This window comes from Stegostoma tigrinum, chromosome 4, assembly GCF_030684315.1.
Source record: "Stegostoma tigrinum isolate sSteTig4 chromosome 4, sSteTig4.hap1, whole genome shotgun sequence".
Classification (NCBI taxonomy): Eukaryota; Metazoa; Chordata; class Chondrichthyes; order Orectolobiformes; family Stegostomatidae; genus Stegostoma; species Stegostoma tigrinum.
In genome coordinates, this window is record NC_081357.1 from 101,006,488 (window position 1) to 101,032,773 (window position 26,286).

The 26,286-nt window shown below is 39.2% G+C and overlaps 2 protein-coding genes across 4 annotated transcripts in view; one reads left to right on the forward strand and one right to left on the reverse strand.

Annotated features, from left to right (window-relative positions):
• eloal (elongin A, like) overlaps positions 1-9,763 on the reverse strand; it is a 93,821-nt gene extending 84,058 nt beyond the window's left edge. For all 3 annotated transcript variants that reach the window (XM_059645579.1, XM_059645578.1, XM_059645577.1), the window contains exon 1: positions 9,630-9,763. In XM_059645579.1, the coding sequence (XP_059501562.1) occupies positions 9,630-9,701 (72 nt within the window). In that variant the 5' untranslated portion in view covers positions 9,702-9,763. The remainder of the gene's footprint in view (positions 1-9,629) is intronic.
• On the forward strand, positions 9,759-25,391 carry klhl31 (kelch-like family member 31). Its single transcript, XM_048531420.2, has 3 exons — positions 9,759-9,939; positions 11,128-12,314; positions 23,341-25,391. The coding sequence occupies exons 2-3, from the start codon at positions 11,152-11,154 to the stop codon at positions 24,071-24,073; spliced, it is 1,896 nt and encodes a 631-aa protein (XP_048387377.1). The 5' UTR covers positions 9,759-9,939; positions 11,128-11,151; the 3' UTR covers positions 24,074-25,391.
• The last annotated feature ends 895 nt before the right edge of the window (positions 25,392-26,286 follow it).

Below are 26,286 nucleotides of genomic sequence, written 5' to 3' on the forward strand. Positions count from 1 at the left end.
TATCATTCACATGACTGTCAAAGCTTTCCTGCAAAAGGCTCATCTCATCAAATGATTATGTCTTCAAAACCTTTGGACATTGTAAATATATTCTTTTGCTGAGCATATGGCTGCACAAGATATTTAAGTGAGAAAATTGTTAGATGTGGCACATGTTTTTGCTGCAGCACAGAATGTAGGAAACACCATTCCCACCCAACACCTTCTTAACAAAAGCCAGACCAGCAAATAAGCATAAATAATTGACTAAAGAAATGAAGCAGTGTAAATCCATCACTTTCACACACTTCTGGTAGCCAGCTTAACTAAGAGTGCTTAATTGCATTCATGGCTGTGCAATAGTGAATAGAATAAAAAAAGGGGGAAAATATGGGGAAGAGGGGGAAGAAGAGGAGGAACCAGATATAATTTGTCAAGAAGAATGAGAAGAGAAACAAGCCCAGAAGCCAACAATAAGCAAACTTCAACTGCTAACATAACCACAATTATTGTAATATTTGGTACACAGGTAACAGTTTCATATATGATTTAATACCTTTCAAATAAATCATAAAAAGGAAGCACTCGTGGGTGCTAAAATTGTAACCATAAATTAAGTAGATTACCGGAGACAAAAGAAAATAGTTACTTCTGAATTGAGGACAATGACACATTCAAGCTCACTTGTTCTGTGCATTCTCAAAATACCTTTCTAAAAGTTACTCATTCAGTCTTGTGATTTACACACTATTATTAAATACAAAAAAGTTGGTGAAAATTTTCAGCATCTTTAAATTTTGTAAAATTATGAAGCAATTATTAATTAGGACACAGTATTTCCGGATACAAATCCTAGCATGTGTAAAACAAACAATGCACACTACTCACATTCTGGTTCCATCAAACTGATAAAGTACAAAAAATACTGCTGCTGCATTGTTTGTAGCTCAATGTTAAATTCCATTTATTCCATAACGCACACATACAACTTACAACAGCTCTTTTTTTGGCTCAAACTATGTATAGCCATTAAGAGTTGATAGCTTTATGTTACTAAACTAGAATAGGAGGATGGAAAAATATACAGCTGAGCAGACTTTAATGACACCACAATAGTGATGACACCTTAGAAACATTGCATTGGCTGCAAGGTGTTTTGGGACATCCCGATGACATATCAATACAAGTTCTTGGCTTTTGTACAGTAAATCTAGGGTAATTTGAAAATGTGGGATAACAAAGTGTGGGGCTGGATGAACACAGCAGGCCAAGCAGTATCTTAGGAGCACAAAAGCTGACGTTTCGAGTCTGGACCCTCTAGGCCCAAAATGTCAGCTTTTGTGTTCCTAAGATGCTGCTTGGCCTGCTGTGCTCATCCAGCCCCACACTTTGTTGTCTTGGAGTCTCCAGCATCTGCAGTTCCCATTATCTCTAATTTGAAAATGTGCTCGTTAGTGCTACGATTTCCAAATTTAATTGCCATTCTTCTGACTTGGGCCTTGTTAATGATTGTCCTGAACTAGGGAGAGGGGAGGAGAGTTACTCACTGCAGGATTCCTAGTCTCATAACTGCAGTATTTATATAGTCAATGCAACTCAGTTTCTGGTCCAAAGTAACCCCCAGACTGTTGATCGTGGGGGTTGCAAACATGGTAATGCCATTGAAAATCATAGGCAAAAATTGAATTTTCTCTTGTTGGAGATGGCCATTGCCTGGCATTTGTGTAGCGCAAATGATACTCATCACTTATCAGCCCAAGCCTAGATAATATGCAGCAAGACCTGGACACAAACTGTTTCAATTTGCTTGGCTGGGGTCCGCTGGAGGTAATGGAGGTAGACCATTCATGCAGCACTTTTGGCTGAGGATGAGTATTAATACTTCAGCTTTGTCCTTTGGTGCTGAGCACCCCCATCATTGATGATGGGGCAATCTGTAGAGTCTTTGTGGAGTTCATTGTTTAACTACCCACCACATTCGTATAGTGATATGTGTGGCAGGATTGTATAGCATACATCTTATCAGTTGGTTCTGGTTGGTTCACTTAACCTTGTCTATCGCATGCAGCTTTCAGTGTGCATGTATGTTGTATCTTCATCCACTGGTTTAAATGGTAATGGCAGAGTAGGAGATATGACAGACCATGTGGTTCCATTTTGTGGATTGGAAACAAACCTGCTGATGGTTTAGAACATCTCATGGATATGTAGTTTTGAGATGATAGATCTGTTTCAGCTCTGGCCCATTTAGCACAATGATGGTGATACTGTAAAGAACACTATGGAATCATGGAAAGATTATAATGTAGGAAGCCTTTTGGCCCATCGTGTCTCACAGGCTCGCCAAATAAGCACTTTGATTTGGTGTCATTTGGCTGCCTTTCCCCACACCCCTGCACTTTTATTTTTCCCATTTAAGTAATTATCTAATGCCCTCCAGAATGCCTCATTGGAACCTTCCTCCACCTCACCTCCAGGCAGTGCATTCAAGACCCACACCACTCATGAAAGTTTATTCTCACAGCACATTAGCTTTTTTGGCAAATCACTTTAAAATCTGTGCCTTTTGGTTCCTGATCATTTTTATGAGTGAGAATAGTTTCTACAAATCTACCCTATCCAGTCTCCTCATGATTTGGAAGACTTCTATCAGATTCCTCTTAGCCTTTTTCTCCCCGAGGAGAACAGTTCCAACCTCTCTAATCTATCATAACTGGAACTAGTTTTGCGAATCTCTTCTGCACTCTCCATGATGGGTTCATATACTTCTTAACGTGTGTCTCCCAGAATTGCAAGCAATACTATAGGTGAGGTATAACAAGTGTCTTCCAAAGTTCAGCATCACCTTTTGTTTTGTGTTCTGTGCCCTATTAATAAAGTCCAGGGTATTGTATTTTTTATTAACTGATCTCTTGACCAATCTTGCCATCTTCAAAGACATCTATGTCTGAAGAAACACTCAACTATCCCCCAAATAATGAAGCCCCCTGTCACTAATGTACTTCCTTTGTCCTGTTCTTCTGCAATAGATGAGACACTAGCAACTATCATAGATAATAGTTGGCGAATAGAATACAGTAGACGTAAATGGGTAGGTTTCTGGTTGACATGATGTGACAAGTGGTGTGTCACAGGGATCAGTGCTGGGTCATGATGTTTTTACAACATACATAAATTGCATGCAAAAGATATGGTTGCTAAATTTGCTATTGACACAAAGATATGTAGGAAAGTAGATTGAAGGAAGCTAAAGTAACTAATACATGGGTTCAGTGAGTGGTCAAAGATGTGGCAAACAGAATAAAGTGGGGGATAATGAAACATTATCAATTTCAGCAAGAGGAATAAGCTGGAGCATTTTATCTCAATCACAGGGAGGCAATAGCCTAGCGGTATCATCGCTGAAATCTTAATCCAGAAACCTAGATAATGTCTGGGGACCCAGGTTCAAATCCCGGCATGGCAGATGGTGGAATTTGAATTCAATAAATATCTGGAATTACGAGTCTAATCGTGATCATGAATCCATCGTCAGAAAAAAACATCTGGTTCACTAATGTCTTCTAGGGAGGGAAACTGCCATCCTTAACTGGTCTGGCCTACGTGTGACTCCAGACCCACAGCAATGTGGTTGATTCTGAACTGCTCTCTGGGCAATTACAGATGAGCAATAAATGCTGGCCTAGCCAGCGATGCCCTCATTCCCTGAATGAATAAAGAAAAAAAGAAGATTGTGGAGCCCGAGATGCCAGATGGATTTGGATGCCCTCATGCATGATTTGTAGAAGTTAGTATGCAGGTACTGGAAGTAATTTAAAAAAGAACTAATAGAAATGCTATTCAGAGGAAAGACTGAATGAAAATCTAAGGAAGTCACGCTTCAGTTATTAAAAACACTAGTTTTTAGACTAGTGAGATCTCAGCTGGAGAAGAAGTGTGTCCACTACTGGTCTCCTTACTTAAGTAAGGATGTAAATGCGTTGGGTGCAGTTCAGAAAAGCTTTATCAGATTAATACCTTGAATGGTTAGATTGCCTTATGAGGAAAGGTTGGTCAGATTAAGCTTGGATCCACTGGAGTTAAAAGGACAAAGAAGTGATTTGATCGAAACACAAGATCCTGAGAGGTCACATCAGGATAGATGTGGAAAGGATGTTTCCTTTTGTCAGAGAATCTAGACTGAGAAATCTCTGCTTAAAAATAAGAGGTCAACCATTTCAAGTCAAGATAAAATATTTATTCTCACAAAGGGGTAGTCAATCTTGTAACTTTCTCCTTCAAAGACTTGGAGGAAGCGGAATCTTTGAAAATTTATGGAATCTTTAAGGCAGAAGTGGACAGGTTTTGATAAGCAAAAGGGTGACATGTTTTCAGGAATCACCAGGAATATCAGATTATGATCTTATCTAAAAGCAGAAGAAGCACAAGAGATCAAATGGCCTATCTCAAATCCTAGTTCCTAATTTCTAAGTTATCTTAACTTCCCTATAACTACTTTTTTTAAATAGAGGAGTAACAGTGACCACTTTCCAATCCAAGCCAACAACCTCTAAAATCAAGAGATTTACTCACATTTTAACAGTGATGAAAGACTGAAGATTACTTCATCTTTGACTCGGAAAGTTTCTCCAGTACACTCTTTCTTCTATATAGCAACAATGACCACAGCTCAGAACAAAAAGTACTTAATTGACTGCAAAGTGCTTCATGATATCTTATCACAATGAAAGTGCCATTACGATGCAGGTTTTTGAAAAAATCTTACACAATCTACCAAGTTTCAACTTTGGGCTTATTTCTATTTTTCTCTCATGTCACAGGTACTTTGTCTTTGTCCCCTACCAAGTAAGTCAGCTTTTGTGCTCCTAAGATGCTGCTTGGCCTGCTGTGTTCATGCAGCTCCACACTTTGTTATAATGAAATAAGTCTGACATACAAACATAAGAATTAAGAGCAGAGTAGGTCATTCAATCCCTTCAGTCTGCTCTGTCATTCAACAAGATCATGGCTGAGTCTGATTGTAACCTCAAACCTGCATTCCTGGCTATCCCAATAACTTTTCACCCACCTGCTTAGCAAGAATCTCCCTCTCTCTACCCTAAAAACGATCAAGGATTCTACTTCTACCTTTTCAGGAAGACAGAGTTCCAAAGCCTCCCAACCCTCAGAGAAAGTTTTACCTGGGTGACGCTTGATTTTCAAAACAGTGATCAGTAAGACAGTTCCCTCCACTTCTACCCTGTCAAGAATCCTCACATTCTTCTGTTTCAATTGTCACCTCAAATCCAGCACCAACGATTTCACTAATGTTGATCATAAAGGCCCACATTACTTTTCATGATTCCCTTTCAAATAATAAGTGGTAAAAAGCCTTTTGTATTGGCCCGGATATCCCTTACAAACAACTTTCTTGTGTTCCTTTTCACAGTTCTTGCTATTTAGCAACTCTTTACATCTTTCCCAATAAAATAAGTTTATTGAAACTCCACAAAATAAAAGCAAATTTTCATACCAGAAACATCATTTAAGAAATTGAGATCTATCCAACTTTTAAAAGTATGTCTGAAATAGATCAGACCTTTTTGTTCTAGTGAGTCTAATATGGGTCCATTACACTAATATAGCAAACGTACATTCTTCCATAGTATAGTGAAGCTTCTGACATAACAGAACAAAACAGTGCCTTCTATTTTTAACTACGCATGTGCAATTGTTGTACATTTGTGTCCCATTTATATTTAATAATTGTAGGCATTTACAGCTTCGAAAATTATTTCTGCCCTAAATCGAACTTAGTTACACCAGCCAAACCTGGCAACTTACAATAAAGCAAAATACTATGGAACCGGAAATCTGAAACACACACAGAGACCAGAGGAATTTAGCAGGTTTGGCAGCATCTATGGAGAGAGAAACAGTTAATGTTTCTAGTCCGATACAACTCTCCACACCAGACTAAATGTTAACGCTGTTTCTGTATCCACAGATCTGCTGGGTTGCCCTAGACTTCCCTATTTGTTTCTATGAACTCACAAGCAGTCAGTCATTCAGACTGTACACTTGAACATGTAACACATTTAACAACATGCAGGCAAATATTTTACCAAGGGAAGCTGCAGCAATGAAAGACCACAGGAGATGGGAAACAAAAAAGGACACTGAAAACAGAACCAAAACCGGTTTTGATAGTCAAGAATGAAGATCGATAAGAGAACAAACTTTCATAACCTTGGGTGATTCCAAACCAGTGAAAAGTCAATTAAGCACTTTGGAAGTGACCATTATTACAGCGGCAACATGACATCCCAACTCCTATACTCAATGCACTGTCCAATAGAGGCAAACACATCAAAAGTTTTCTTCACTAACCTATCTACCTGCGACTCCACTTTCAAGGAACTATGAACCTACACCCCAAGATTTCTTCGTTCAGCAACACTCTCTAGGACCCTACCACAAAGTGTGTAAATCATGCCCTGATTTGCCTTACCAAAATACAACACCTCGCATTTATCCAAATTAAACTCCTCAGCACATCAGACCATCCAATCAAGGTCACATTGCACTCTGAAATAACCTTCTTCACCGTCCACTAACCACCAATTTTGGTGTCATCCGCAAATTTACTAACTATTCCTCCTATATTCACATCCAAATAATTTTTATAAATGGCACAAAGCAGTGGATCTAGCACCGGTTCTTGTGGTACACAGCTGGTCACAGGCCTCCAGTCTTAAAAGCAATCCTTCATCACCACCCTATGGTTCCTACCTTCAAGCCAATTTTGTATCCAAATGGCTAGCTCTCTCCAGATTTCCTGTGATCTAACATTGCTAACCAGTCTACCATGTGGAACCTACCAAGTTGTTATGAAAGACCCATTTTTACATTCCTGCTCATTGTTTTCCCAAGATGAATACTCCACAGACAATCAAAGCGTAACTCACAGAAAAGCATGAATCAACTGGCAGATTTGGATCTGAATTTTGATGTCCTTTTATGATGATACTAAGTGCACTCAGAATGATCCTCATCTATTAACGGATTCATATGCCTGGCTCAAGCGAGTCAGATGACCGCAGCAGCCATTTTAGGTCCATTATTTGTCCTTATTCCACCGGGTTTCAGGCTCATGATAGTCTCAAGTAAAATAATAAAAATTGAATATTTACAGTCCATTTTCACTATACATATGGCTTCCAATCCACTGCTCACAATGCAATCTGCTCTTTGTGGGGAAGACCAAACGCAGCCTGGTTTTCTATATTCGATCCACAAACAGAATCCTACCCTTCTGATCTCCTTTTGATTTAATTTTTCACCTTAATCTCATGCTGACCTCTGTCCTCAGTTTCCTGCGGTGTTCCAAATCCAACATAAGCTCAAGGACCAGCACTATAAACATTCAATTATGAACTTTACAAACTTCCAGAACAATTTCAACAATTTCCAATTATAATCTGTCCTCACTTGTTTCTTCTCACCTTTCCACATATTGGTTTTACTTTTGTTTTCTCTTGTTTTTGAAAGACAGCAAATCACCACTCTGCCAAACATGCCTCCTCTCAACACATTATTTGTTTCTTCACTTGCCTCATTATCACTTCATTCAGATGTGGACCACAAACCCTTCTGTCATTTAATCTCTCCTGTTTTACACACCACAGTACTTGCCTTTCGTTCGTGCAACCCCCCCAACCACACTCAATTCTACTCACTTGGTTAAAATCTCTTTACATTTCCAGTTCTAAAGGGACTAAAAGATTAAAATAAATCAAATATCCATCTACGATTATTTGTAACAAAAACAGAAATTGCTGGAGAACTTAGCATGTCAGGCAGCTTCTGTGGGAAGAAAGCAGAGTTAATGGTCTCTGCCTGAAACGTCAGCCTTCCTGCTCCTCTGATGCTGCTCGCCCTGCTGTGTTCATCCAGCTCTACACCTTGTTATCTCTTAATGCCAAGTCTGGTGATTTTTCAGACTTAAAAGATTAACTGATTCTTTCCTCCTCCAATGCTGCCAAATATACTGATTCAATTTTTTCCATTTCCTATCTCTTGGTGAAAGATGGTCAACATGCAAACACTCTGGATGAAGAGATTAAAAATAATGCAGGAGCACATAAGAAATAGGAGACATTATTCAGCCCCTCAGCCCTTCCCCACCAATCAATAAGAACATGGCTGATCTGCCACAGGCCTCACCTCCTTGTTTGCGCCAGATCCTCACAGACGTCAACTACTTGCTAATTCAAAAAAAGTCTACCTCCTCTTTTAATACTAACCATATCCCTTACATTAAGATTCCTGTACTAGTTGTAACATCTTCTCAACATGTACTCCATTAAGCACCCTCAGAATATTGTTTGCTTCAATAAAATCACCCCTCATTTTTTTAAACTCAAGTGAATAAAGACTTAGCCTGTTCAGCTGTCTTTGATAAATCAATCCCTTCAACCCAGGAAACACCCCAGAACAACCAGACATCATGTAAAACCCAGACATTAAGTAAACTGATCTAGAATCTTTATCACTTATTCAACTTTAAGATGACATAAACTCAAGTTGTACAACTAAATGGCAACTTGAATCCTAACTGGCACTCTTTATATAAAAGCAGTTAAATGTTAATAGAGATAACAAGGTGTAGAGCTGGATGAACACAGCAGACCAAGCAGCATCAGAGGAGCAGGAAGGCTGATGTTTCAGGCCTAGACCCTTCTTCCTGCTCCTCTGATCGCTTGGCCTGCTGTGTTCATCCATTTCTACACCTTGTTATCTCAGATTCTCTAGCATCCGCAGTTCCTACTATCAATTAAATGATAACCTTCATTTCACAAAGTATTTGGCCAAACTTTACAGAGGACTAGTTAACATGAAAAAGATTCAACTCTAGCTCAGATCACAACAGTGTTCTCAGTATCTAATATTCTAACATTATGCTATTGTAGAAGTTGATTGGAAACTCCAATCAGGACCCAAAACACCTTTGGAACAACTGAAACCGAGAAGCTATCGATGGAAGATCTCAATTTTTCACATGACCCAATTTACAAAAATTGTTTCCTGGATAGGATATCAACTATGTTTAGAGAGAAGTGAGGATGGGTAGGGTAATTTATTACCTTTAGTAACAATGTACAATAAAGTCACTCACAATTTTAATACCAAAAATGAAAGATAGGTTTTGGATGCAACAGCTATTACTACATCCCTATTCCTACTTTCAACGCATTTATAGGTCATTGGTCTCCATTCAGAGCTGCTTTGATTTGCTGACTTTGGGGTGATTGTGCCAGATTTTATTACAGTCACTGGGTTAGCTTTTGGTAGTTTTGCAGGTTGGCATATGTTATGTACACAGTCTCCACATAAATAAGTAAACTTGGGAATGTGGGTTCAGGTACAAATTACTCAAATAAATCTCAATGAGAAGGAAACAGATTATGTTGCCAACTTTAACTCTAGAAACTCTCAAAATAATATTGCTCCATAAAGTTGCACTGAATTAGCAACTCTATGCACCTCAGAATGCAATTTCTTCGTGAGCACTGAATCTCCAAATTTCACTTTGCGCAGGTAACATTGTTCAGAACAGCAATATCAGTTCAGTCCAGCTTGGAACGAGTATTGAGAACTCACAAACACACCTTATTTGAGTCGCTGACTCCAAGCAGACGTTCTTTCAGATGCAATACTTTTTGCACTATTTCTTCTGCCATACTTCGCTCCACATTCGCAACCACATAGAATTACCTGAAGCTACTGCTCTAAATGAACTCAAAATACACGCCCGGAAATGCGTTCTCACCCACCCGGTTTCTCATTTAACGGGGACGCAACGCGCAGAATCTTTTTTTTTAGAAGTTATCCGATGCTTCGCCGTTAGTATGATAGAGAAGAGAGCACGGTGCTAAATCTGCTAGTATTTACAGAAAGGTAGAGAGCTTGTCACTAAAGGTAATCTCTCAAAATCTGTGAAATCGATTGTAATGCAATACTTAATTCTATTTAAATGTTTAAAAAGCGGTTCGGCAATTTGAAGGCGTATAAAGATTACATTTCAAGAGGAATGCTTGTCTACACGAAATATTCCTAAGAACAGTTATATTTGAATTGGTGAATTTCATGCCAATTATTGATTAGGTGTGTCAGTTTACTTCGGCCGTGAAAGTATTTGACTAATATATCTGTGACCTTTGTTGTTAGCTTTTTATAACTTCAGTTTAAATAATATGTTTTTGCATGAGTTAAGATCTTTAACTTTGCTGCATGTGATCATTGTTGGAATCCCTATTGAAGTCGATAATCTACTAAGTAACAGTTTTATGCTGAAAACTAATTATAATGAATGAAATGTAGTCCTTCCCCCACTGCCAACTCTAGAATGCCAGCATCTTAATTTGAGACAATCTTAATATGGAAAGTCCTGTGAGAGTGCTGGGATTTAAGCTGCCGTGATACTATTCCGGGAGCTGAGTGATGCACATGAGCAGATGTAAAGAGAGAAGGAATGTCATGGGCTGAATCTTCGTCTCACTACGACCATATTTTTTTACTCGCCTTTCCCCAAGTGATTGCTAACAAGCATACCTTAAATCCTATATACTTAAACTCACTACTAAACTTTATTTTAAACGGTTTTGAAACCAAACTTTTATTTCTGGTCAAATCGTTGTCGTATTCGTTATCGCTTGTGGAACTTTGAAATGTGCATACCATCTGCCACATTTCCTATATGGCAACAGTAACAACACTCCAAAAGCACTTCATTCGTTCAAGGTGGAGAAAAGAAAGCAGGGAAAAATGTTTGAAATTGATGACATTTCATGAAATAAAGTAACCTTTCATAGGAAGGTGATTAAAATGACCAGAGGATACAGCTTCGACCTGACGTGAAATTTCAGCATTTACTGACTTGTTTTAGATTTTCAAAATTAAAATTTTTAACATTGCTTGGCATAGCTAATATAATTAATAAACGAAAGAAAACTGCAAGATAATCTTTTCTGCAGGGAGGAGAATTATAACCCAAGTTGCATCATTGTAATGCATGTCTGTCTACAACTTATTAATACTCTGATTAAATGCACAAATATTTAATATAGTGTTATTTACTCAGTTTATAAATCAATACATATTTTTCAGATCCTGACTGTGATAACTACAGTCATGGCACCAAAGAAGAAAAATGTTAAAAAGAATAAAATGGACAATAAAGAGACTACTGTTGTTTTGGAAGAGAGTACAATCATTCATCTGAATGGCCTCATAGATGGAGACAATGGTTTTAGCTGCATTTCCACAGAGATAACTAACTGCTCATACAGTTCCAGTCTTTTGGAAGCACTCAGCAAAATGAGGCAAGAGAAATTTTTGTGTGATTTAACCATTGCTACAAAAAACAAATGTTTTGATGTTCACAAATTGGTGATGGCTTCTTCCAGTGAGTACTTCAGGAATATTCTGACAAAAGACCCGTCAATCCAAAGAGTAGATCTCAACGACATCTCTCCTATTGGTCTTGTCACAGTTATTACTTATGCCTATTGTGGAAAAATAACACTGTCATTATACACAATTGGTAGCACAATAGCAACAGCCAACCTGCTCAAAATTCACTCTCTCATAAAGATGTGCTGTGATTTTTTGATGCAGGAAATCAATGTTGAGAATTGCATGTACATTGTTAACATTGCAGAAACTTATGGACTCAAAAATATTAAGGAAGCAGCACATAAATTTATTACTGATAATTTCCTCGAATTTTCAGAAAGGGACCAGTTTTTTAAACTCACCTTTGAACAAATCATGGAATTTATGCTGGATGATACCCTGCGATTGCCCTCAGAAATCACAGCATTCCAGATTGCAATTAAATGGCTGGATTTTGACAATAACAGGGTTAAGTATGCAGCAGATTTACTGAACACCATTCGGTTTTGTACAATCTCAGCACAAGACCTGGTGAACTATGTTCAGTCGGTGCCAAGAATGATGGAAGACCAGGGATGTCATAAACTTCTGGTAGAGGCCATGAACTACCACCTGCTGCCCTATCAACAGAACACCTTACAGTCCAGAAGAACAAAAGTTCGTAGTGGCCTCAGAGTTCTAGCAATCGCGGGTGGCCGTCTAGACCTAACAGAAAAATCACTCAGCAGAGATATTCTGTATAGAGATTCTGAATGTGTTTGGAACAAACTTGCTGAAATGCCTTATAAAAGTTTCAATCAATGTGTAGCTGTGATGGATGGATTTCTGTATGTAGCTGGTGGAGAAGATCAAAATGATGCCAGGAATCAGGCGAAGCATGCAGTGAGCAACTTCTGCAGGTAATTTGATATTGATTCTTTGTCTTAACCATGTCATAAATGTTGAAAATCTTGTAGTACCTAATTAGAACAGTCACCACGCTTGCACCAACAGGGGAGTAGAAAGTTTAAATTTAAAAGTTTCCAGCAGGCATTTTGTAATAAATAAATAAATTAAGATCACAATATTAAAGATTGAGCTTGTTGTTTCCAACATCTCCTATTATAATAGAGCCCTGTAAAGGTAATTTTCATTGTGTTTCCTTTATCAGATTTCAATGTTTTTGTTTTACGGATGAGCTTTTCGTATCACTTTAAATGCTGATTTAAGTTAATACACTTAATCATACATGTAGCTTGTTAACATTAGGAATTCATTTTCCTATCTAAGACATAAAACAATTATACCGTAGAACTCCAAACTATTCAATGATGTGTTATGTGTTTTATACATACACAATAACATATTCATTTTAATATATATCATTTAACCTTTTGTCTCTCCAAGAACTACTGATTCAAGCCCTAATCTGACAGCAATGTTAATTCCATAGTTTTAAGCATAGCTTACAAAAATAATTGGAAATACTTTTAACATTTCTGCTCAGAACTTTTATTCCTTATGCTTTCTTTCATCTTCTCTCTTGTTTTAAAATCTTTTTATAGTATATACTAAATTGCTGATCACCTAACTTTCCCTCCTAGCCCTCATGTTAACTGATCTTTTAAATGGTTCTCTCCCTTCAGGCATTGTCCCTGTCTTTAAATCTGCTTCATCACCTGTCTCCTCAAAAAAAATACCCTTGATCCCATCAATCTCCCAAATTGTCATTCAGTCTCCATCCTTCTATTCCTCTTCACAATGTCATAATACATTATTGCCAGACATATTCCCATCTTTCCTAAATTACATAATTGAACTTGCAAACACATTCCCACCACCATAAACAACATCCTATGTGACTATGACAGACAAACTGTCTGTTCCATCCTTCTCAAACTGTCCATGACCTTTGAGGCTTTTACCACCCATCCATTGTTGTCCAGCTGGTATGTACTGTTCTTGTGTAATTCCAATCTTATTTACCTTCTCACAGCCAGAATAACACTTACAACAACCTTTGTTCCTGATTCCACACTGACTCCTCTGGTCTCCCACAAAGATCTATCCTTGGCCCCTACTGTTTCTCGCCTACGTGCTGCTACTTGGCAATATTGTCTGAAGGTGCCCTGTTAGATTTCACATGAAAGCTGATAATATCCAGCTCTGTCCTTAACCCTTCTCAATCTCCCCACTACTATTGGAACATTATCAAATTGCTTATTCAATATCTAGAACTGGATTAATTAAATAACAGTCCTCCAATTAAATATTGAGAAGACTAAGCCTTTATATTTGCTCTATCTTGATTCATTTGCTGCTTCAACCCTCATCCATGCCATTGTAACTTCTAGACTCAACTAGTCAAACCCACTGAGACTGGTCTCCCACATTCTACCCTCTGTAAACTTGAGTTCATTTTGACAAGTGCTAGCCGTATCTTGCCTCTCAGCAAGTCACATTTCCCTCTCACCTGTTTGCTCATTAACTAATACTGGCTCCTGTCTTGACTTTTTAAATCCTTATCCTTGTTTACAAATCTCTCCTAGGCCTTGCCCCTCATTTTTGCAATGTCCTCCAGGCACACAACGCACCAAGATATCTGCACTCCTCTAACTCTGGCCTCTTATCCATTCCCAATTATAATTGTTGCACCATTGATGATCGTACCTTCAATTACCCAGGCCATTAAGCACTCGAGTTCTCTCTCGCACTGGGTCATTTGTTGCTTAAGACTCTTGCTAAGACCTTCAGCTTCGACCAAGCTTTTGATCATGTGTTTGGCTCTGGGTTGTGCCTTTACCCCTGAGAAGCACCTTGGCATGTTTCGGTATTTGAAATGCGCAATATAAATGTACTTTAGACTATTTTTGACTTTTATACTTGATTCTAATCCTCCTTTCTAATTTAATAGTTAAAATCTTGGAATTACTTTCTGAGAACTTGTCCTCAGCAAAATTTGAGTGAATATATCATACAATTCAACTTCTCATGCAGTATTTAAATATCAGAAGGGGAGTATTACCCTGAAGAAGAGCTCTCCTTGACCCTGACAAGGAGGCCTTCTTGTAACACAAACTATGGCTGACTTCACGAAAGACATTTTGTACTTTGTACCTGAAGCAGTGTATAATTTAAAATTTCTGTAGTTTTAGGCCTAGAGTTGATTGACATCAATGAAGCATGTTATGAGATTTTAACTGTTGATGCAAATCTGGAATTAACTACTGCTGTAGAATGTCAATACGACATTAATCTTATTCTATTTCTTTATTAAATAGTGAATTGCATCACTGAGAGTTGCCTTTGTACTTAACTTTTCAACAATGCTTTATTTGAAAAAAAATTAGTTAGAAATCAAAACTAAAAAAGAAACCTCCAGAACCTAGAGAAATGCAACGTGCTACCAATTAATAAATCAATTAATAATTCACAACAAATATTGCTTTTAAAATTTTGTGGAAGAAATGCATTATAACTAGTATATGGAATTATTAGCTCAGTTGGCTGTGTGACTAGTTTGCGATACAAAGTGTCACCAACTGTGCACATCCAATTCTCACACTGGCTGAGGTTACCATGAAGGACTGTCCATCTTGACCTCTTTCCCCCACCTGAGGATTTTTATTATTTATTAATGGGATGAGGGCATTGTTGGACAGGAGGCATTTATTGCCCATCCCTAATTGCCCAAAGAGTAGTTGAGCGTCAACCCATTGTGGTGGGTCTGGAGTCACGTATAGGCCTGACAAGGTAAGGATGGCAGTTTCCTTCCTTTAAAGGACATTAGTGAACCAGGTGAGTTTTTCCCCAACAATGGACAATGGATTCATGGTCATCATTAGATTCTTAATTCCAGATATTTTACTGAATTCATATTCCACCATCTGTCCTGGTAGGATTTGAACCCCGGTCCCTAGAATATTATTTGGGTCTCTGGATTAACAGTCCAGAGATGATACCACTAGGCTAACGCCTCCCCTAGGTGTGGTGACCCTCCCTCTCAGGTTAAACACCACCAGTCGTCTCTCTCTCTCTCCAATGAGAGAGTAGCCCTATGGTCTGATAAAACTATACCTTTTATGTTTACCTTTACCTTTTATCGCCTGCTGCTTCTGTTGTTTAGTACTCAAACAGTCATTTGCCCAATATCAGAATATTATACTGAGGAGTGGGATTGGGTAATTCAGCCTGTTGAGCCAACTCTGCCATTTAATGTGATCATGTCTGATCTAATCTCGGCCTCAACTCCACTTTCTTTGCCACTCCCCATCACCCTTTAAACATTACTAATCAAAAATTCAGTGTCCCAGCATCTAACACACTCCAGGTTGGTAAATTCCACTGATTCATGACCCTTATTTTAAATCTGCTATCTTTTAGCCTAAAACAATGAACTCTTATTCTAGATCATCACACAAAGGCCTAAACTGACAAATTTCTCCCCTTATTCAAGCCTTTCGTCTCTGATCTGCCTCCAACACAATTCCATCCTTCTTAATGTAAGGGACCAAAACTGTATGAAACACGGTGAATGTGATCTCACCAACACCTTGTACACTTCCCTAATTTTATACTCCATTCATTTAGCAATAAATGCCAAAATTCCTTTTGCTGTCCTTATTATCTACTCTACCTGCATACAAGCTTTCTGGGATTCATGCTCAAGAATATCAGATCCCTCTTTCTCTGAAGCATTTTGAAGTTTCTTTCCATCTAGATAATAGGTTGCCTTTTTATTCTTCCAACAAAAATCCACACACTGATCCATGTTAAATATCATTAGCCAAATTTTGGCCCATACACCTAATCTATCCATATCCATTTATGAATTTCTTATTTCTCCATGCAACTTACCTTCCCACCTATTTTAATGTCATCTACCAAGTATTTAAGGACAACAGGTACTCAAACAGCTGGGTCTAACGATGCTTATCACACAAACGACAACAGGAAGATACAGTATGCCCTGACACGCTCATCACGTTACCATACATCAAGAACATATTCAAACTGACCACAAGACTCCTTCAACCACTGAGCATCAGAGTGGCACTCAAACCTACGTCAACCCTATACCAACTGCTAATTCGAATCAAAGACCCCTTGCCCACTATGGACAGAACCAAAGTGATATACAAGATTCCATGCGAAAACGGTGACAAACGTTACATTGGACAGACAGGAAGGAAACTGGCCAGAAGAATACATGAACACTAACTAGCAACAAAATGACATGACCAGTACTCACTCGTCTCCACTCACATGGATAAGGAGAACTGCCAGTTTGATTGGGACAACATCAAGATCCTAGGACAGGCCAAACAGAGACAAGCACGGGAATTTCTAGCGGCTTGGGTCTCAACCAAGAAGGCCATCAATAAACATGTAGAATTAGACCCTATATATACACCACTGCAAAGTAAAACCAGAAATGAGGTAACCAATTCTAATAGACCCCAGAATTTAAATACCAGGCAGAAAAACGCAAAACACTTCATTGGAGACTGCACTGATGATGTTACCCAGCAGGGTAATGAAACCTCTGCGAACTAATGAACCAGCTCGGTGAGCGAACCAACCATAGCATCCACATCCGGAGCTACAAATCTACACAAGAACCTTAGTCATCACCAAATTTGGCTATACTACATTCTCTCCCTGTATACAAGTCATTAATATAGTTGGGGCCTGAGGACCAAACCCAGTGGCTTTACCATTCGTTACAGCTTGTCAACTGGAAATATGCTGTTTTTCCCAACTCGCTGCTTTCTGTTGGTTAGTCAGTCCTCTATCTAAACTAGTATGTTATCCTAAACCATAGTGATCTTACGTTGTGTTTTAGCCTTTTGTGTGACATCTTATCAAATACCATTTGTGTAGCTTCTTGCTTCACCATGATTCCTGCAGTTGTTCTGGCATGCCCTCCTGCATTCTTCTTTAAACATTATTTGTGTATATGTATAGGATCCATACATAATCTAATTTACAGTAAAGTAAGTAATCCACCACTTTATTCAATTGTTGAGCAGCGGTGTAAAGTGCTCAAATGCACTGTACTATTAGGAAGATGCTTCATTATTAATTTATTGTGGATTTGTTGCTAATTATTAAAACTGCAACTGGATAATGCAATTAACGTCCTAAAATAAAGATGATGTCATTACAAGGGAAGCAGTTATTGATAGGTCGCCAATGAGGTTCCATTTAATTCTCAAGTTGATTTTGATTTAAGTCAGTTGATAATCTAATAAATAGAGACATGGTATGTTTGTCCTGTTCCATGCAATAAGGCCTAAATTAGGTTTACTGTATCAGAAAATGCGTGGAATGTAGGAAATAAGGTTATTGAGCTACAGGTGTGGAAAACCACTTAGGATTTGGAGGCTGTGACGATAATGGAGACCTGATTTAAGAAAGAAAAGGACGAGAAACTAAAGATTCCCAGATATGGTGTTTCTTTCCTACTCTTGCTCAAACAAAGGATTATTATTAGTATACATAAGGGTTTCTGGTGAGAGAGAAAAGTCCTGAGAGAAGCCAAGGACAGAATTTACTTAGTGAAAGTTAAAAAATTATGGAGATATCATTACTGGATTTATTCTATAGCCCACAGACAGGTGGAAAAGTTATCCAAAAACAAAGCTGGAAGGACATAGCAGAAAGCTGTAAAAGTTACAATGGAAGTTACAACTTATAACTTGGATGGATGTTATAAGTTATTCCATACACTTTTGGATATGCACAGGAAACTAATTTAGGGCTTCTTGCACAGAACAGGGTGTATGACAGGACTAATATGGCATACCTCTATTTATTAGTTTATCAACTGGCAATCAAAATAACTGCAAGTGGATGATCCATTTCAGCCTCTTCCAGAGGTCCCCAGCAGAATAGGTGTTAGTCTATAGACAATTGAATTCACTCCACATAATATCAAGAGATGGGTGGAGGTACAGGAGTTTGCAAAAGCTGTGGGCCCTGATAGCATTCTGTTAATAGTATAAAATAATTGGTGCTCCAGAACTAGCTCTACTCCTAGCCAAGCTGTTCCATAACAGTTACAATACTGGCATCTATTCAAGCAGAACACATCCGACCCAGCCAGTTACTACCCCATCAGTCTGGTCTTGATCATCAATAAAGTGATGGAAGGTGTCATCAACAGTGCTATCAAGCAGCACCCGCTCAGCAATAGCCTGCTCAGTGATGCCCAGTTGGGGTTCTGCCAGGGCCCCTCAGCTCCAGACCTCCTTATAGCTATGTTTCAAATATAGACAATGGGGCTGATTTCCAAAGGTCAGGCAACATCAAGGCTGCATTTAAACAGAGTGTGGCATCAATGAGCCCTGACAAAACTGGAGTCATTGGGAATCACAGAAAACTCTCTGCTGGTTGGAGTCATACCTGGTACATAGGGAAATGGTTATCAGTCATCTCAGTTCCATGACATGTCTGCAGGAGCTCCTCAAGTAAGTCTCCTAGATCTAACCATCTTCAGCTGCTTCATCAATGACTTTCCCTCCATCATAAGGACAGAAATGGGGATGTTTGCCAATGATTATGCAATGTTAAGTACCATCATGACTCCTCAGGTCCCAAAGCAGTCTATGTTCAAATGCATCAAGACATCAGCAATAACCAGGACTGAAAAGTGGCTAGTAACATTCACAACACATATATATGAGGCAATGACCATCTCCAATAAAAGATAATCTAACCATCACCCCTTTGACATTCAATGGCATTATCATCACTGATTCCTCCACTATCAACATCCTGCATGTTATCCTTAACCAGAAATTGAATTAAACTAGCCATATAAATATATTGGCTACAACAGCAGGTCAGAGGCCAGGAACATTGTAGTGACTAACTTTCTTCTTGACTCCCCAAAGTCTATTCACCATCAACAAGTTACAAATCAGGAATAGCAATGGAATAGCAACCCACCCACCACTTGCCTGAATGGGTGCAGTTCCCACAATACTCCAGGAGCTTTACACCAAACAGGACAAAGCCTGCTTGATTGGTACCACGTTGACAAATATTCAGTCTCTTCACCACTGACATTCAGTAGCGGCAATGTGTATCATCCACAAGTTGTACAGCAGAAATTCAGTAATGATCCTTCGACAGCACCTCCCAAACCCACAGTCACTTCCATTTAGAAGGACAAAGGCAGCAGATACATGGGAACATCTCCACCTGCAAGTATCCCTCCAAGCCACTTGCTATCCTGCTATCTTGACTTGGAAATATATCATCACTCCTTCAGTGTCACCGGATCAAAATCCTGAATTCCCTCCCTAATGGCATCATGGATCAATCTACAGCACATGGATTACAGTTGTTCAAGAAGGCAGCTTACCACCAGCTTTTCAGAGGCAAGTAGGAGGTGGCAATAACTGCTGGCCCAGCTAGCCACATCCAAATCCCATGAGTAAATAAAAAAAACTTAAGTTAGAATAATTAATGGCAAGATTGGCAATATTACAGTGTTATCTCCAAACGCTTACTTCCAATGAAATATGCATGTGTTTGTTTCTTTGGAATGAATGTGGGAACAACTTTTTGCCCATCTTTAATCAGAAGTGCCATGTTGATAGTCCATCTTGGCTTCCTCTGGAATCCCAGCATCAGGGAAGCCAGTCTTCAGCCATTTTGATTCATTCCATTTGATAACAAAAAGACATATTAATTCCCTGAATGTTGCAAAGGCTGTGGGCCCTGACAATAGATATATGAAAGACATTTTCCCAGAAATAGCTGTGCCTCTAGCCAAACTACAGCAGTACAGCTATAATGCTAGCAGCCACCCAGCAATGTAGAAAATAGTTCAGCCATATGCTGTCCATAAAAAGTAGGCCAAATCCAGCCTGGCTTGTTGATGGCCCATTATTCGACTGTTGATTATTGACAAAGTGCTGGACAGGGTCTTTGTGCTTGGTGGCATTTTCTTAGCAACAACCTGCTTACTGCTGGGTTTGGATTCTGCCAGGATCTCTCAGGTGCTGACTTCATTGCAGCCTTAGTCTAAACTTGGACAAAACACCTGAATTAATGTGAGCTAGGAGTGAGTGCCTTGACATCAAAGCAGCATCTGACTGAGTATGGCATTAAAAAGCCTTAACTGAACTGAAGTCAGTAGGAATCAGTGGGGTGGCAGGGGTGTGTTGAAGCTGTCCACTGGCTGGAGTCGTACCTAGTTCAAAGTAAGATGGTTGTGGTTTATGGAGATGCATCATCTCAGTACAAGGAATCACAGCTAACTTCCTCAGGGTAGTGCCCTGGGCCAAATAATCTTCTACTACTGTATCAACAACGTTCCCTCTGGCATGTCAGAAGTGGGATTGTTCAATTTTCATTGAACAGTGTTCAGTACCATTTCCTACTCCTCAATGAAGCAGTCTGCCTCCACATGTAGCAAAATAACTTTCAGACTTAGGCATTCAGGCATTCATACAACTGCCAAGGAGTGACCAACTCCAGTGTGAAAGCAACTAACCTTTGCCCTTTGCCCTCTGACATTCAAAGGCATCACTGTCACTGATTCCCCATTATCAACATCCTGGGGATTACCATTGATTAGGAAACTGAACTGGGTAATCATATAATTAGTGCGGCTAGATGAGAAGCTGGTTGTAGTTAAATCACCCCAACTTATCTTTAGCTTATCTACTTGTCTAAAAACCTCACAATCAGTATAGAAATAATGTTTTGAATGTTATCATATGTAGCAACCAAAATAAAACTCCTCAACTCGGCTGTTACCTGATTTAATAGTGAAATTTAGCTACATTCCAACCAACAGTGTTTGCCTTTGAAAGTGTCCAGAGTTCAATCTTTGTGCAGTATTGATTAGATTAGATTCCCTAAGGCATGGAAACAGGCCCTTCGGCCCAACAAGTCCACACTGCCCCTTGAAGCATCCCACCCAGACCCATCCCCCTATAACCCACACACCCCTGAACACTACAGGCAATTTAGCATGGCCAATCCACCTAGCCTGCACATCTTTGGACTGTGGGAGGAAACCGGAGCACCACGCAGACACGGGGAGAATGTGCAAATTCCTCACAGACAGTCGCCCGAGGCTGGAATTGTACCTGGGTCCCTGGCGCTGTGAGGCTGCAGTGCTAACCACTGAGTCACCGTGCCACCCCAAAGTTCTGCCACTGAATTGATCTGTTGTTGAATTCTTATGCAGATTTTCATCCTTAAGGTCCTTGATGTGATATTATTGATGATTCTTTAGATCCTTTCATCCACAGTATTGCAAGTCTGCAGCTTGCCTTCTTATCTGAAGTAGCTTCTTTGTTCCCTGTTATATTTGGCATTAACTGCCCATTTGAAGACAGAGCTTTCCTGCAGTTAACTCCTTAAATTCTTCTGCAGGGCAATCAGTTGTCCTTGTGGCAATAAAGCACCCAGTTATCAAGTAGATGTCAAAGCAATTCTGTAGCTTTGATTCCCTCTTAGCCATGTTTGGAAGAATTACTTTCAGTTCCTGAAGAAGTTTGACCTTATCCCTTGATAGTTTATTCCAAACAGAGTTATTGTTTTTTTTTCATGTGTAACAGCTTATCTTTGATTCATTGAACAATTATTAAAATTCTGATGTTTGATATAACAAGGTCAAAGGCTGGGAATTCTGATGTGAGTAACTTTCCTAACTTCCCTCCTGACTCCTCAAAGACTGTTCACCATTTAGAAGGCTCAAATCAGGAAATTGCTGTAATCCTTTACTTGTCTGGAGAAGTGCAGTGTCAACAACACATAAGAAGCTTGACACCATCCAGGACAAATCAGCACCGTATCTACCACCTTCAAAATGACCTCCTTCACTAATGCACGTGGCAACAGTGTGTTCCATCTGTAACTTGCTTAGCAACAGCACCTCAAGGGTCATTCAACAGCACCTCCCACAAGCACAACATCTTCCACTTGGAAGGACAGGAACAGAAAATGCAGAGGAACATCACCACCTGCAAATTGCTCTCCATGTCCTCATGACTTGGACTTTGTTTTGTACTTCATTTATGTCTGTAGGTATATATTGCCCATCCTCAATTACCCTGGAAAACGTTTTGAACCACTGCAGTTCTCTGGGAGCAGGGGCACCCAGAGTACTGTTAGTTTTTGAGCATTTTGACTCCGCGATAAAGAAGGAAAGTTGTTTATATTCCCATGTCAGGATAGTGAGTGGTTTGGAGAATTTGCACGTAGTGCATTCCTGTGCATCTGTTACTCTTGTCCAACTAAGTGATAAAGATCATAAGTTTGAAGGGTGCTGTCGAAGGAGTCTGACAAAGATTCCTTCCTTTTGGTATGGTTGTGTCAAAATCCAATCTCTTTTCTTCACTGCATCCAAACCGTATGGACTGCATCAGTTTAAGTAAAGTCCTTCACCACTACCTTCTTGAGCAGTCATGGATTAGGCAGCAATTTCTGGCCTAGCCAATAACATAAGCCTTCTGTGACAGAATAAAAGACTTTAGTATGCTGGGGCCTGGAGAAGGACATCGGTCACAGTATTCACTCCCAGATTCTGTTTGCTGGCCATTGCTGTATTCCCATTTAGTCCTTTTGGATAGAATCATATTTGATGGTACTGCTCCTCCATAGTCACATGATGCTTTGGCAACTGACTTCCCACTTGTGAACTTGCTCACCAAGTGTTAGTCTTGCCTTCAGACAAGGAGAACAAGAATGTTTTTTTAAAAAAGCAAATAAATAGTTAGATAAGAGCCTCCATTCAAGGAGGGTGGATGATTTTTAAAATTAATACTTGACAAATTCCCAGATCTTGAATTAATTATATTCTGTTCCCTGTGCCTCAATCAAGCTTATTCGGTTATTGCAAACAAATTCTTAAGATGTTATGAGAAAGATTATGAAATCTACAATATAAACCTTCTGATTTTCTTTGTATTCATTTTACAGATATGATCCTCGATTCAACAGTTGGATTCATCTGGGGAACATGATCCACAGACGCACCCACTTCAGCCTAAATGTTTTTAATGGTTTACTATTTGCAATTGGGGGGAGAAATTCAGATGGTCCTCTTTCCTCTGTTGAATGCTATGTACCAGCAACAAACAAGTGGCAGCTTAAGACACCTTTAGAGATATCTAGGTGCTGTCATGCTAGTGCTGTCATTGATGGCAAAATCCTGGTAACTGGAGGATACCTCAATAGTGCATATTCTCGTTCAGTCATAGCCTATGATCTGTCAGTGGACAGTTGGCAAGATAAGGGTAATCTTAACACACCTAGAGGGTGGCACTGTGCCATTTCCCTTGCAGATCGTGTGTATGCATTGGGTGGAAGTCAGCTTGGAGCTAGGGGTGAAAGGATTGATGTGCTTTCTGTTGAATGTTACAGTCCCTATACTGGGCAATGGAGCTATGCTGCTCCTCTGCAAGTTGGTGTTAGTACTGCTGGTGTAACAACTCTTGACAGTAAAATCTATTTACTGGGAGGTTGGAATGAGATAGAAAAAAAATATAAGAAATGTGTTCAGTGTTTTAATCCAGATATTAATGATTGGTCCAATGAAGATGACTTGCCAGAGGCTATAGTTGGCTTGTCCTGCTGTGTTTTTACCTTGCCTATTCAAAGAACACAAGAATCCAGGACCAGTTCAGTATCTTCAGTCCCAGTTAGTATTTGATTACAGTTGAAGAGATTTTTAAACTAAAATCAATTAATTTCACAGAAAGAGGCTAGATATAAATTGCTGCTCAAATAAGCTTCCATAATTAGAAAACAGTTTGTATCCAATCAAGTTAAAAGGAAGTGGTACAACAATGGTACCAAACAAGATGTACATATTGCTCTGCTTAAGTTGGTTGTTTACAGGAGGAATAAATCAATCTGAAGGTGTGACTTTCAAATTGTTTGTGGCATGCCACAACAGATAACTGGAGTCAGAAAGACAGTTAGCTTCAGTAAAGAATTCTGCAGTTTTTTAGCGGTCTGGACATTCGTGGCTGAGGGTAGGTGTCTTGTGGCACAGTGGGCCACACTCTTGCCTCTGAGTCAGAAGCTCTGAGTTCAAGCCCAACTCCAGGACTTGATGGCTAGAAAAGATGCATTCATAACGTGGGCAAACAGGTTGATTATCAATCTACAAATCCTTCCAATATGTGACATGCCTACGGCAGACAGTAGGAGCAAGAGAGACTTCTGGTCAGCCATATTTGACGTGTTGTGTCACTGCTCAAGCTATAACCTCTGTTTTCAGGAACTAACCTATTCCACTTGCAGAGAATATGTGTGTTCTTTGATGCTTCAGGCTTCCCTAGGAAAAGAAAGTCATTCTGAGTCTCAGTCTAGAGCTGGCAGATTTTTATAAGCTAATATTTAAAACTAAATAATATGATAGTTTAATCGTTTCATAATTAACTTTATAAAGTCATAGTTATTTCCTGTTTCTTGGTAGAAATTCAGCTTCTTTTTATAAATCTGCGGCAAGTCGGTCTATATCTATTGAGGCCATTTTTGACACAACCACTAAAAAACCCAACAAAAGAACTGAGACAGTGTTTCCAAAGGCTGAACTATCCAATGCATTTGTGGACTATTGTATTGCAGAGAAAAATGTTTTGTTTTGCTTTATCTAAAATGCAAAAGATTATCAGAATTCTGAATGGCATTCATGACATGGCATGCTATTCCTCAATTCACATCTTATGTCTCTACAAATTGGACTGAAAAATGGTGTATTTCAGTTGCCTTCTGTTATGGAAACAGTGAAAACAAAGATCAGAGACAAACAGTGGAAACCTGTAAGCAATATCCTAAGTTTGGAGTGGTGTTCACCCTAGTTTGTTTTCTCGGCAGTAGAATTATTCCACTGAAATTGGAATTCAAAAACAGCTTTCCTGTTTACCATCTGCAGACTTCAAATTTTGTTGAAAACAGCAGTACCTCATTGTGTTATATGCTTCTAACGACTATTTGCTGAATTAAAGCAATTTTTACACTCATTACGAGATTGTACACTGATTTCCTGGGGGTTCTGAGTTTCAAAATGGAGTGCAGGTTCATCGTTTCCTAAAAGTGGAGTCACAGGTAGATAGGACAGTGAAGAAGGCATTTGGTATGCCTGCCTTAATTGATCAGTGCATTGAGTATAGTAGTTGGGAGGTCATGTTGTAGCTGTACAGGACATTGGTTAGGCCGTTTTTGGAATACGGCATGCAATTTTAGTCTCTCTGCTACAGGAAGGATGTTGTGAAACTTGAAAGGGTTCCAAAAAGATTTATAAGGAGGTTGCCAGGGTTGGGGGGTTGGAGGTAAAGGGAGAGGATGAATAGGTTGAGGCTATTTTCCCTCGAGCATCGGAGGCTGAAGGGTTACCTTATAGAAGTTTATAAAATCATGAGGGGCATGGATAGGGTAAATAGACAAGATCTTTTCCCTGGGGTGGGGGGAGTCCAAAACTATAGGGCAAAGTTTGAAGGTGAGATGGGGAAAGATTTAAAAGGCACCTGAGGGTCAACTTTTTTATGCAGAGGGAATGTATGGAATGAACTGCCAGAGGGAGTGGTTGGAGGTTGGTACAATTATAGCATTTAAAAGGCATCTGGATGGATATCTGAGTAGGATGGGCTCAGAGGGATATGGGCCAACTGCTGGCAAATGAGACTATATTTATTTTGAATATCTTGTTGGCATGGACAAGTTGGACCGAAAAGTCTCTTTCTGTGCTGTACATCTCTGTGACAAGAAAAAAAAATTGTTAGATTTCTAGTAAGCTATCAATTCAGAATGAGTCACATGGCATATGATTAGCCATGAGGCGAAATTTTTATTCCATTTTGCCACTCCCTCTTTGTGGCCAACTCAATGTCTTCACACTACAGGATAATTTTGAAATAA

Excerpts from the sequence above, each read along its gene's own strand:
- klhl31 (XM_048531420.2), top strand. The coding sequence starts at position 11,152 with ATGGCACCAAAGAAGAAAAATGTTAAAAAGAATAAAATGGACAATAAA. Across the intron at positions 12,315-23,340 it reads GCAGTGAGCAACTTCTGCAG|ATATGATCCTCGATTCAACA; the intron begins GTAATTTGATAT and ends TTCATTTTACAG.